General features: G+C 37.5%; 2 protein-coding genes across 2 annotated transcripts in view; both read right to left on the minus strand.

The window, feature by feature from the left end:
• Nucleotides 1-2682, minus strand: part of LOC107570923 (adhesion G protein-coupled receptor A3-like) — a 100720-nt gene extending 98038 nt beyond the window's left edge. Inside the window, exons 1-4 of the mRNA XM_016257206.1 lie at nucleotides 2573-2682; nucleotides 2193-2264; nucleotides 2029-2100; nucleotides 932-1095 (exon numbers count right to left, since the gene is read on the minus strand). Of these exons, the coding sequence (XP_016112692.1) occupies nucleotides 932-1095; nucleotides 2029-2100; nucleotides 2193-2264; nucleotides 2573-2682 (418 nt within the window). The remainder of the gene's footprint in view (nucleotides 1-931; nucleotides 1096-2028; nucleotides 2101-2192; nucleotides 2265-2572) is intronic.
• A 3180-nt stretch (nucleotides 2683-5862) lies between these two features.
• Nucleotides 5863-12970, minus strand: part of LOC107570924 (G-protein coupled receptor 124-like) — a 19005-nt gene continuing 11897 nt past the window's right edge. The window contains exon 2 of the mRNA XM_016257207.1: nucleotides 5863-5938. Coding sequence (XP_016112693.1) covers nucleotides 5863-5938 — 76 coding nt within the window. The remainder of the gene's footprint in view (nucleotides 5939-12970) is intronic.

A 12970-nucleotide genomic window follows, 5' to 3' on the forward strand; every position in this document is an offset into this window, starting at 1 on the left:
ATTCGCAGCACTTTAACCGAGAAAAACGTGGGTGTTTTTGTGCATCACCGGATTTTCTGAATTCCTTTACTGATTTTGAGTGAATTGCATGCTAAAAAATGCACACAACTCATGCAAACACAAATTCATCAGTGGGCATAATTCATTCTTACCGAATATATTCTCATTCAAAAATGTGGGCATGCAATAATATATATATATATATATATTAATTGTAATAGTGCAAAATGTGGGATAAAAGTGCAAATGGTTGAAACGGCAAAATATTTTATTTAATTTATAAAAAATAATCTTTCAGCATTCTATATAAACAAGGCTGTACATTAATGCATGCCATATTTGCAGCACTTTAACTGGGAAAAATGTAAGCGTGCACACTAAAATAACGCACACAGTACATGCAAATACGACGTCATTAGTGTGCGAAACCTGTTTTTACTAAATACATTTTTACAGAAAAATGGGGAGGGGGGGTTGTGCAATAATAGTATTTTTTATTATAAAAACGTAAAACTCGAAAGAAAGAAATCAACATTTGCAACGCCAAACTTTATAGTTTTAAATTTTTTATGATTTTATTTAAAAAAATTTTTGCATTCTACATAAACAAGGTTGTTCTGTTAACATTAATTTTCACTTCAGAGGAGATGCATGCAGCATTCGCAGCACTTTAACTGGGAAAAGGATTTTAAAGTTACATTTTTGGCCATTTGTCAATGCAAACTCCTGCTATGCAGACGAGGCATACTATGGAATTGTGTTTGTGCATCACCTGATTCCCTTCAGTGATTATGCAAATACAACATCATCAGTGGACATGATTCATGCTTTCTGAATTCCTTCCTTATTTGGATCCCCCAAGTAACAAAATAGCTCTCTGTTTAATGCTTTGACGTGATTGTAGGGCTGGTGAGCATCAGTGAAGTCTTACCGCAGGTGAACTGCTGCTCCTGAAGACTGCGCAGCTCCAGTCCATGAAGACGAGCCGGATACATGCATACGGATTCATTCCCCACACGCACCGCCTGAGATCTGATCCACGACAACAACCAGCGCAGCTGACAATCACAGAACAGATAGTCTGTGCCCACGTGCCTGAAAACACCACGATCATCCATTTAACACACTGACACTATTGCATGAGAACAACATCTCTGCAGAGCTGCTTTGGGAAGTTACTTTTACTTTTATTCTAATTAATTCTACTGCTGGTAACGAATAATAGCATCCATCTAGTTCCCCTGCATGACTTTGACTGCACCGACAGAGAACGGTCCAAATGAACAAAGTTAAACAAAATAAATGTAATAAATCACTTGCGGTTTAGAGGCAACAGATTCTGACAAACTTAATAGTTAAAAACAACAAAATTAGTAAAACTTTAACTCAAATTAATGTGAAAACAGAAAATGTAAAATCTAATTCGAAATACTAACAAAACCGTCAACATTTCTAAAACTAACTAAAATTAAAGCGGAAAATAAAAATATAAAAAAATATTAATAAAATCATCAAAATATCTAAAACTAACTAAAATTAAAGTGAAAACATAAAATATAAAATCCAATTCAAAATATTAACAAAACCATCAAAATTTCTAAAGCTAACTAAAATTAAAGCAAAAACATAAAATATCAAATTAAATTCAAATATTAACAAAAAATGTAACAAGAATACTACAGTTTAGTAATTAACGTTTTTGTAATTTTGTTATGAGATTTTTGGCATTTTTACTATATTTTTTCAATATCTCTTTTGAGCTTTAGCTTGTATTAATTTCAGTTTTAGCTTTATTAAAGTGGTGTAGGTTGTAACAACGGATGTCTTGGTGTTTGACATTAACTCACATAATCTGTGATTGTGTAGCACGCGTCCAAGTGAATTTTATTTGTAGAGGACAAATGTGGCCACCGTTTATCAAAGTTTGAGATCTAGCACAAACAACCACTGAGTTACTGACGCTCAGACAAAAAGTGTAACATTCATAACCACCCATTTAAACAGTAGAAATCAGTGCAAAAATCTTACAGCGCTCTAAGAGACGGGGCGTGTGTGAACAAACCCTCCTGCAGAGTGGAAAATATATTCCCAGACAAATTCCTGAAAGACACACAGACGTTATGCACAAACCTATCCCAGTAACATTAAAAACACAGCTAGAACATACAGCTCAATGTTCAATAAAGACTCACAGTTTGGAGAGACGGCTGAGATCAAGAAACATATCAGCAGAGAAACAGCCAATCCTGTTGTTGGAAAGATCCCTGCACAAACACACACACACACACACACACGTACGTTTACTTAGCTATCTAAATGGGGACATTACATAGACTTCTATTGTTTTTATATACAGATAGTTATACACTTTTTAGCCTAAACCCACCCCTACCCCTCACAGAAAACTTTCTGCATTTTTACAATTTCAAAAAAACCTTTCAGGTTATGCATGTAACCATGGTTCCCAGAGAGGGAACTCAACGCTGCTCCCCCTAGGGGGCACATTGGGGAATGCAGCCTGCATGACTGGTGTCTGAAGCACGTGTGAAACAACGCCAATCTATTGGCCCACCTGGCCCATGATGTCATAGGTGGGATGCCCGGAAGTATAAAAGGGCACCTGCTGAATACGTCATCCTCTTTGCTGTCTGAAGGGGACGTAGACAGGCAGGCCGAAGGCATGGCAAGGTGGCGCAGCGTCTCGTTCCCTCTCGGGAACCATGGTTACATGCGTAACCCGAGACGTTCCCCTTCAAGGGAACTCAACCATGCGCCCCCTAGGGGGCACATTGGGGAACTAAATCCAAACACGCCATGCTGAGGCGCATGCCTGTCCACCTGGTGGGAGAGCACCAAGGAAGCGACAGACATAAACAAAGCAGAAAGGGGCCATGCCACTGACGCCACTGGTCGCTCACACAACTTGGCAGAAACGGGTATGCTATGCTATGCGAGCAGAACTAGCCTGGATACACAAGACCACTGAGGAGGTGAACTAGAAAGCCTCTAGAGGAGCTCAAGAGATGCTACTTAAATCCCAGGTAAAGAGAGTAGCTCCTGAGCTAGAACACAGCTACCCTCAGATAGCTATGTCCCTAAGGTCTTGTGGACCAGAATAACATAGCCAAGATAGCATTCCTACAGAGCTGCCCAGACCACAGAGAGTGGGCTATCTACTTACTACCCTAGCAGGGGAGATAGCACTGTCTCGGCAAGGGCTCAAAGAGACCGCTACTTAAAGACCCTAAAAAAGGGGAGCAGACACTGAGCTAGCACACATATATCCACAGATAGCTATGCACCTAGGAAGGGCTACCAGAAGGGGGGCTCGACTGAAACTACCCAGACCACAAAGAGTGGACTGTCTACTTACGACCCAAAAGGGGAGACAGCACTGTCCAGGTAAGGGCTCAAGGAGACCGCTACTTAAAAACCCTAAGAAGGGGAGCAATCACTGAGCTATCAACAGCTAGTCCCGCACAGCTACTAAATAACCAGGTAAACCCTACTATGAGGCTGCCCAGACCACAAAGAGTGGGCTATCTACTTACAACCCTAGCAGGGGAGATAGCACTATCTAGGTGAGGGCTCAAGGAGACCACTACTTAAATACCCTAGGAAGGGGAGCAGTCACTGAGCTAGCACACAGATATTCTCAGATAGCTATGTACCTAGGAAGGGCTACCAGAAGGGGGGCTCGACTGAAACTACCCAGACCACAAAGAGTGGACTGTCTACTTACGACCCAAAAGGGGAGACAGCACTGTCCAGGTAAGGGCTGAAAAGACTGCTACTTAAAACCCTAAGCAGGGGAGCAATCACTGAGCTAGCACATAGCTATCCTCAGATAGCTAGGCTGTAGGAAAAGGGACCACTCCATAAGAGGGCTCACCTCAACCGCAATGGAACACAGCTAGCCTCAGATAGCTGTATTCAGGTAAGCCCAACCCGCCTTACCAACACCTGGAATATAACCACCCTCAGATGGCTATACTAAGGAGGACCCCAAACCGTGTCAGTCCCAAGTAAACAATACACAGCTAGCCTAGATAGCCTTCCTGCAGAGTTGCCCAGACCACAGAGAGGGGGCTATCTACTCACTACCCTACCAGGAGAGATAGCAATGTCTAGGCGAGGGCTCAAGGAGACCGCTACTTAAAGACTCTAAGAAGGGGAGCAGTCATTGAGCTAGCACATAGATATCCTCAGAAAGCTATGTACCTTGGAAGGGCTACCAGAAGGGGGGCCGACTTAAACTACCCAGACCACAAAATGTGGGCTGTCTACTTATTACCCAAAGAGGGGAGACAGCACTGTCTCGGTAAGGGCTCAAGAGACCACTACTTAAAACCCTAAGCAGGGGAGCGATCACTGAGCTAGCACATAACTATTCTCAGATAGCGAGGCCCTAGGAAAAAGGGGCCCACTCCATGAGAGGGCTCATCGCAATTGCAGTAGAACACAGCTAGCCACAGATAGCTGTATTCAAATAAGCCCGTCCTGACAAAAACATTGGCTGGAATATAACCACCCTCAGAAAGCTATATTAAGGAGGTCCCCAATCCATGTCAGTCCCACAGTAGGCTAGCAAAGCACCGTGCTATTGACCAAGATCTCACAAGAGGGAGATCCAGACCATCAATAAATCATTCGCTAAACAGCGAACACAAACATCATAGTCCGAGATCAAGCCTGATGTAAGGGGCTGGACAGAGCTATCCTCGAATAGCAGTTCTCTCAGATAAGGCTGAAGATTGCCCAGGCCACGGACACACACACACACACACTCTCACACACACTCTTACACACACACACACACACACACACAGGTTTGTTTTTATGGTTTATGGGGACTCTCCATAGGCATAATGGTTTTTATACTGTACAGACCGTATATTCTATTGCTCTACACCAACCCTACCCCTAAACCTACCCCTCACAGGAGACTTTCTGCATTTTTAGATTTTCAAAAAAACTCATTCTGAATTATTTATAAGCCTTTTGAATTTCGGGGACACTGAAAATGTCCTCATAGGAGAGCAAGTGGAGTTTTAAGTCTTCTACTTCTCAGATGTTTCTAAATTTCCAGCAATAATTTCAACAATCTTCCAGGAGTCTTAAAATGAACTCAAACATTTCTGCTGAAATCAAATGATCTGAGCTGCTGTCCACGTTCATTCTGTAGCTCGAAACGTTCCTTTAGTGGAGAAGTTCATACATGCATGCTGTGAACGAGCAAGCGAACAATAAAGATTTCCTTTGGGAGTGTCAAAAAATAAGGGCACAAGCATTAAATGGGCTGTTATTGCCGGTAATGAGCGCTTCGGTGTGTGTCCTACAAACCGGGCCAGTTCTCATCAGCCTAACCGAGACTGTAAATAAAGATGCTATTCAGAGAAAAGGAGGAGCACACACTCGGCTGTAGCTGCTGTTTGGAGTTAAAATTCTTACTGACAAATGGGCGAAACCTAGGATAGCGGCACATTTTAAAAATGTTAAATTACAACTAATTAGTATTTGGGGTAATTAGTCTTTTAATATGTCATAAACTGATGTCCCTGACAACATTGTTACACTGAATGACATTTAATGGGTCTCTTCTGTAAATCAGGGGAAAATGTATCATATTTATTTTTTGCTCAGAAAAACAAAAACAAAATTGCAATTAAATTAAACAGAAAATGTTGTATTTTTGGGGGGAAAGCAACAACAATTTAAAGCAGTATTACACTTACTGTTTTTATGCTTAAACCCTGTTTCGTCTTTGGCCCGTGTATGTATGGTTTCTACATGATAGGAGCCAGCTCTCCCCGTTATATCATCTCTACACTACACATAATCAGATGGAAATAGAGATTGCACTCACAGCCTCTCCAGAGCTCGCAGGCCGAGGAAAGAGTTATTCTTCAGCGCTGAGATCTTATTGTTGCTCAGGATCCTGAGGAGACATGAAAACACCAGCCATAAATACAGAGCCGGAGGATTTACACACAAGCCGTCATCTTTACAGCCAGCAGCAGATTTATACGAGTGCTTCATATCGGCGGCGTGTTTGTGGCTGTTTGCGGTCAGAATGGAGAAAACAACACTTCTCCAGAAACACTTTCACTGGAAATTAACTCGTTGGAGGTTCATTAAGGCATTATGTGTCACAATATACTGTAATATAAAAATGCTACAATATGAATCATGGATCATGAAAATATGTTTTGTGTATAAAGTTCACCCAAAAATGAATGTTCAGACATTCATATATTTTATTCATATATAAACATTGGTCAACGGCAGTGTTATTATAGTTAACTAAAACTAGAAACATTAAAAAAAAAAACATTTTCATTACTTGAAATAAATAAATGTTGACTGAAATAAAATAAAATATAAAAAAACACATAAACTTAATTTATTTCACCTAGTTTCCATGGCAACATTTCTCATTTTCATTTAGTTTAATTTGATGTACTAATATAACTAAAACTGAAATAAAAATGTGTAAAAGACTTTTTTTAAAACAGCAACTAATAAAAATGACAAAAACACACAATAAAATGCCTAAAACTAAGTAAAATTAACATGAAACCAGATGATAATGAAAAAAATCTATATCAAAATATTAACAAAAACTATAATAGTATCTGGATGAAACTAAAATAACAATGCATGTACAGTACAAAGAGCACATACATATCGTAAACCTGGAAGCTCAAATATTTTGTATTTAGTTTAGTATTTTAGTTTCAAGTTAAACTAAATGAAAATGAGAAACGTTGCCTTCAACTAGCTGACATTTTAATTTTCTTTTTATATTTTATTTCAGCTTGCATTTATTTTATTTCAAGTTACAACAATGATATGTTTATGGTTTTAGTTGTAGTTAGCTATATTAACCCTGTATTGAATAAAATATTTTGGCTTTATTTAAAGTATTGTGACAGTATTGTATTGTGAGATCGTGTATTGAACAAGTGCATCGTTACAGAAGATTCGTCCTGTAAATTTAAGCCATTTCTTCACTATTTCCTCACATTCACCAGCCATATCTTTCTAGAGTATGAAACTCAAATTCATGTTCACACATATATAGTTCTTCGGGAATAAACACACACAGGTGTATGATACAAACACACAGAAGAGAGACTCATACATAATGCAAGAATACACGAATGCACCTTTGAAATGCATTGAGCAAACACTGAGTTTCTGATCTAAACCACAACAGAAATAAAGCAAAGCACAAGCTCTTTTCATAAATTGTTCAAACGTTACAATCAATACACAAATGCACGCTCACACTACAAATATGATGTCTACCTGAGCAAAGGATTCGCATCACGCATGTAAAGCAGATCTGATCACACACTCACACATACACGCATACTCACACTCACACTCACAAACACATACACACGCACGCAAAAGCACACACACACAAACACACACACACACGTGCACACACACACACACACACACAAACACACACGCACACAGTGTGTTTGCTGACATCTGATTGGCTGACGAGTGAGAAAGAGTGATGCAAAAAAACATTTTTGTTTTCCAGCAACGAAAAAAAAAAGCCTAAACCCTTACTAATTTATGCTTGAAATAAGAAAAATCTATTTCCCAGTGAGGAATATATAATTAAAATAATAATTTTTTCATGCAATATAATGTTTAATATTTATTTGTGTATCTTTTTTGCTTTTTAAAATGTTTTTTGTTTATTTTTTCTTTACCACTATTTTAATTGGCTTCATTATGCACATGGTAACCTATTGGTGAATCAATGGTAGCATATTTCATTAAATATTACAATTATAATAATTAATGTTATATAACCGTTTTAAATATTTAATTTTTCACATTTCATTTTCTGCTATTCTAATTGGCTTCAGATTTGAAATGCATGCACATATACTGACCTATTGGTTAATCAAGGAATTAGCACATTACTAATTAAAACACTTGCAGCAGCCCTGAAATTAGTCCAGAAAAAAAGAGGTCATGTGAGAAGAATATCATGACTTTTTCAGAAGATGACTTATTAAAGTATCATTATTATATAGTGTGTGAAAGCTGTTGTCAAAATGACACATCTGAAATGTAATATGTTTTTTAACAAACAACATCTGCTACGGATTCGAGTGCATTATTCCTCTGCGTCTGCATGCATGTCCTGCGTCAGTAACAGTGAGTTCAATGTTTGCGTGTTGAGTGTGTCGTTTTGCACGTCACAAGGTCGTTAGCCCCCACACGCCTGTCAGGCCTCTGACTAACATCCAGGAAATGGCAGGCAAAACATAATTGTACATTATGTAAACAGTGCATGCCGAAACTCCAGCGTCCTTCCAACTTTCTATATACAATATCAATTATGTTCTCCAAGGATAAGCTGAGAGAGAAAGAGGGACAAATTAAATATTGTCTTTCTCGAACCGCCGGAGAAAATGGTCTGTGTCATTGAGTGTGATTTAATCCAGCAGCTAAAGGTTATGAGTCTACACACACACTCACTCACTCACTCACTCACACTCACACTCACACTCACATCCTCACTCACTCACACTCACTCACACTCACACTCACTCACTCAGACTCACACACACTCACACTCACTCACTCACACTCACACTCACACACACTCACTCACTCACACTCACATTCACTCACACACACTCACACTCACACTCACACTCTCACTCACACTCACTCACACTCACTCACTCACTCACACTCACTCACACTCACACTCACTCACTCAGACTCACACACACTCACACTCACTCACTCACACTCACACTCACACTCACATCCTCACTCACTCACACTCACTCACACTCACACTCACTCACTCAGACTCACACACACTCACACTCACTCACTCACACTCACACTCACACTCACATCCTCACTCACTCACACTCACTCACACTCACACTCACTCACTCAGACTCACACACACTCACACTCACTCACTCACACTCACACTCACACTCACATCCTCACTCACTCACACTCACTCACACTCACACTCACTCACTCAGACTCACACACACTCACACTCACTCACTCACACTCACACTCACACTCACATCCTCACTCACTCACACTCACTCACACTCACACTCACTCACTCAGACTCACACACACTCACACTCACTCACTCACACTCACACTCACACTCACATCCTCACTCACTCACACTCACTCACACTCACACTCACTCACTCAGACTCACACACACTCACACTCACTCACTCACACTCACACTCACACTCACATCCTCACTCACTCACACTCACTCACACTCACACTCACTCACTCAGACTCACACACACTCACACTCACTCACTCACACTCACACTCACACTCACATCCTCACTCACTCACACTCACTCACACTCACACTCACTCACTCAGACTCACACACACTCACACTCACTCACTCACACTCACACTCACACTCACATCCTCACTCACTCACACTCACTCACACTCACACTCACTCACACTCACTCACACTCACACTCACTCACACACACTCACTCACTCACTCACTCACACTCACACTCTCACACACACTCACTCACACTCACTCACTCACACTCACTCATACACACACTCACACACACTCACACACACACACTCACTCACACTCACACTCACTCACACATTAGCCAAAACATGCATTACAAGTTATAATGCGATGCATTTGACTAGACCTTACATTTCATGCATGTTGAATGAAACTTAAAATTAAACAAATTTTACAGATCTTTGTTTTAATTCCTTATCTTGACTGTATTCAAATATTTTGACACAAAACTTGACTAAAAATGCAAAAACAACTGATTGCATTCTGGTACTTTATGCATTGACTACATTTATTATAATGCATATTGTTTTACATGCTGATATTATTGACACTTACTGTAACTGTGGAAACTGTGGGAAAAAAGAACTGCGAGATATAAACTTAGAATTGTGAGATATAAACTTAGAATTGTGAGATATAAACTTAGAATTGTGAGATAAATTCTGAATTGTGAGATATAAAATCTGAATTGTGAGATATAAACAGAACTGTGAGATATAAATTCTGATTTGTGAGATATAAACAGAATTGTGATATAAATTCAGAATTGTGAGATATAAACTTAGAATTGTGATATAAATTCAGAATTGCGAGATATAAACAGAATTGTGATATCAGTTCAGAATTGTGAGATATTACCTTAGAATTGTGATATAAATTCAGAGTTGTGAGATAAATTCAGAATTGTGAGATATAAACTTAGAATTGTGATATAAATTCAGAATTGTAAGATATAAACAGAATTGTGATATCAATTCAGAATTGTGAGATATTACCTTAGAATTGTGATATAAATTCAGAATTGTGAGATATAAACTTAGAATTGTGATATAAATTCTGAATTGTGAGATATAAACTTAGAATTGTGATATAAATTCTGAATTGTAAGATATAAACAGAATTGTGATATAAATTCTGAATTGTGAGATATAAACTTAGAATTGTGATATAAATTCTGAATTGTAAGATATAAACAGAAATGTGATATAAATTCTGAATTGTGAGATATAAACTTAGAATTGTGATATAAATTCAGAATTGCGAGATATTAACTTAGAATTGTGATATAAATTCTAATATTGTAAGATATAAACTTAGAATTGTGAGATATAAACAGAACTGTGAGATATAAATTCTGAATTGTGAGACATAAACTTAGAATTGAGAAGAATAAACTCAGAATAACAAGATTTATGTAAATTTGCTACTCTGAGAAACAAAGTCTGAATTGGGAGATAAAAACTTATTTAGTGGCTGAAACAAGCTTCCATACATAACAGTGTGACTTTCTGTAAAGCTATTCTGAAATAATGCATATTGTGAAAAGCTCTTTACAAATAAATTTAATTTGATTTGACTGTTTCTAAAGTATCTGTAGGTAGAAAATTCTGTTTAAAATTCAATTAGCAATGAACTAGTCTTTCACTGTGAAGGCAGAGAGTGATTTTTTGACATCATTCACATACACAGTATTAAGAAACCGTCCTGTGCCGCTCTATTATTACAAGAGCTAGAGAATAAAAATATGCTGAATTACGGCGGTCCACAGGCACCAATCACAGATCAAAATCTCAAGTATTACAAACATCCCTAGCGGACGGCGCAGTGATTTCCAACCTCCACGGCCGAAACGCTGCAGCCCCAGTGTTTTTCTATAATATCAGGTTACTAGCGACAGCTAACCAAAATAACATATTTCATATCGACTACCGTTGACCTTGGACACGAAGCAGATTTAGCTCTGGCGCGCAAGCGTGTGTTCGGAGAGTCCTGAAGTCCTGAATGCAAAAACATTAAAGACCTACACAGATCCACAGGATTTCAGGCATGGACTACAGCAGGACCAGGACTTTCTTTCAGATGCTTTAAAGTACTATATAAACATCACGGCACAGGGTAATCATTTACAGTAGTACTACGGTACATACCTAAATACCTGTGTATTTCAGCACAAAAACAATCAAACCACCCACAGCCCAGCTTAGGCAGGTTTAGTGCTGCTCCACACAGATTCAGTCAGTATTTCTATGCAAACATGCTGATTTCTATGCAAATGGAGCTCATTACAGAATGTCGTTGTGTGTGTCATTGAGAATTGAATGTTCTTTGAATTAAAAGACACTGAAATGTCTTAAGTTCCAATTAAATTCCTCGGTTTGAATCGAGTTGAATTGAGTTGCATTTCATTTAAATGTAAGGAAGTAGAATGGTATATTGAATTTACATTTTATAAAATTTAGTTTTTCAAAAGTTTGGGATCAGTAAGATTTGTATTACTATTTTAAAGACGTCTCTTCTGCTCATCAAGGCTGCATTTATTTGATCAAAAATACAGTAAAAATTGTGAAATATTATTACTATTTAAAACAGCAGTTTTCTATGTGAATATGTGTTAAGCTGTAATGTATTCCTGTGATGCGCAGCTGTATTTTCAGCATCATTACTCCAGTCTTCAGTGTCACATGATCTTCAGAAATCAGTATAATATGCTGATTTGCTGCTCAATTATTATTAATTATTATTGATCAATTATTAATGGTAATGTATCACGGTTACCACAAAAATATACAAGGCAGGACAAATGTTTTCAATGTTTATAATAATCAAAAATATTCAATTTTAATATTTATTCACATAGAAAACAGCTATTTTAAATTATAATAATATTTCAAAATTTTTACTGTATTTTTAATCAAATAATTGCAGCCTTGGTGAGCAGAAGAGACTTTTCAAATACATTAAAAGTCAAAAAATATATTTAGTTTTTTTCTTTGAGGACTGACTCTGAATCATACGAACTTTTGTCAAAAAAATAGTAAAAGATTAAAAAAATAGTAATATTAACTTTTAACTGGTAGTGTAATTTGAGTTAAAATAGGGTTAGGGATTTGTCTTAATTACAAAAAAATCAAGTAATAAGTGAATAGAACATTATTTGGAAAATAAAGCTCATTTTTGGTGGATATTTCACCTGGAAACTGCAGTAAAGTAAAGTTAATGTTTTTAATGTTTGCAAAAATGCATGCAAATGTTTTTTTTCGCCCCATAAAATCATGTTACATTTGAATATTTTTTCACTGAAAACCTTCCTCTTCCAGGTTTGATACAGAGCGATATTGTGCATTAGTGTGGACGCTAATATAGTTACCATTTTTGGTGTGAACGACTCTATAAAGATAAGATGTATACGTTTGAAATCAATTTAGAAATACAGAAAAACTAAAATAAAAGAGATTAACATACACAACACAAGAAGATAAAAATACATAAAATGTATATATACATACACACACACACACACACACACACACACATATATATATATATATATATATATATATATATATATATATATATATATATATATATATATATATA

Source organism: Sinocyclocheilus grahami, unplaced genomic scaffold, assembly GCF_001515645.1.
Source record: "Sinocyclocheilus grahami isolate Dianchi unplaced genomic scaffold, SAMN03320097.WGS_v1.1 scaffold1522.1, whole genome shotgun sequence".
NCBI lineage: Eukaryota > Metazoa > Chordata > Actinopteri > Cypriniformes > Cyprinidae > Sinocyclocheilus > Sinocyclocheilus grahami.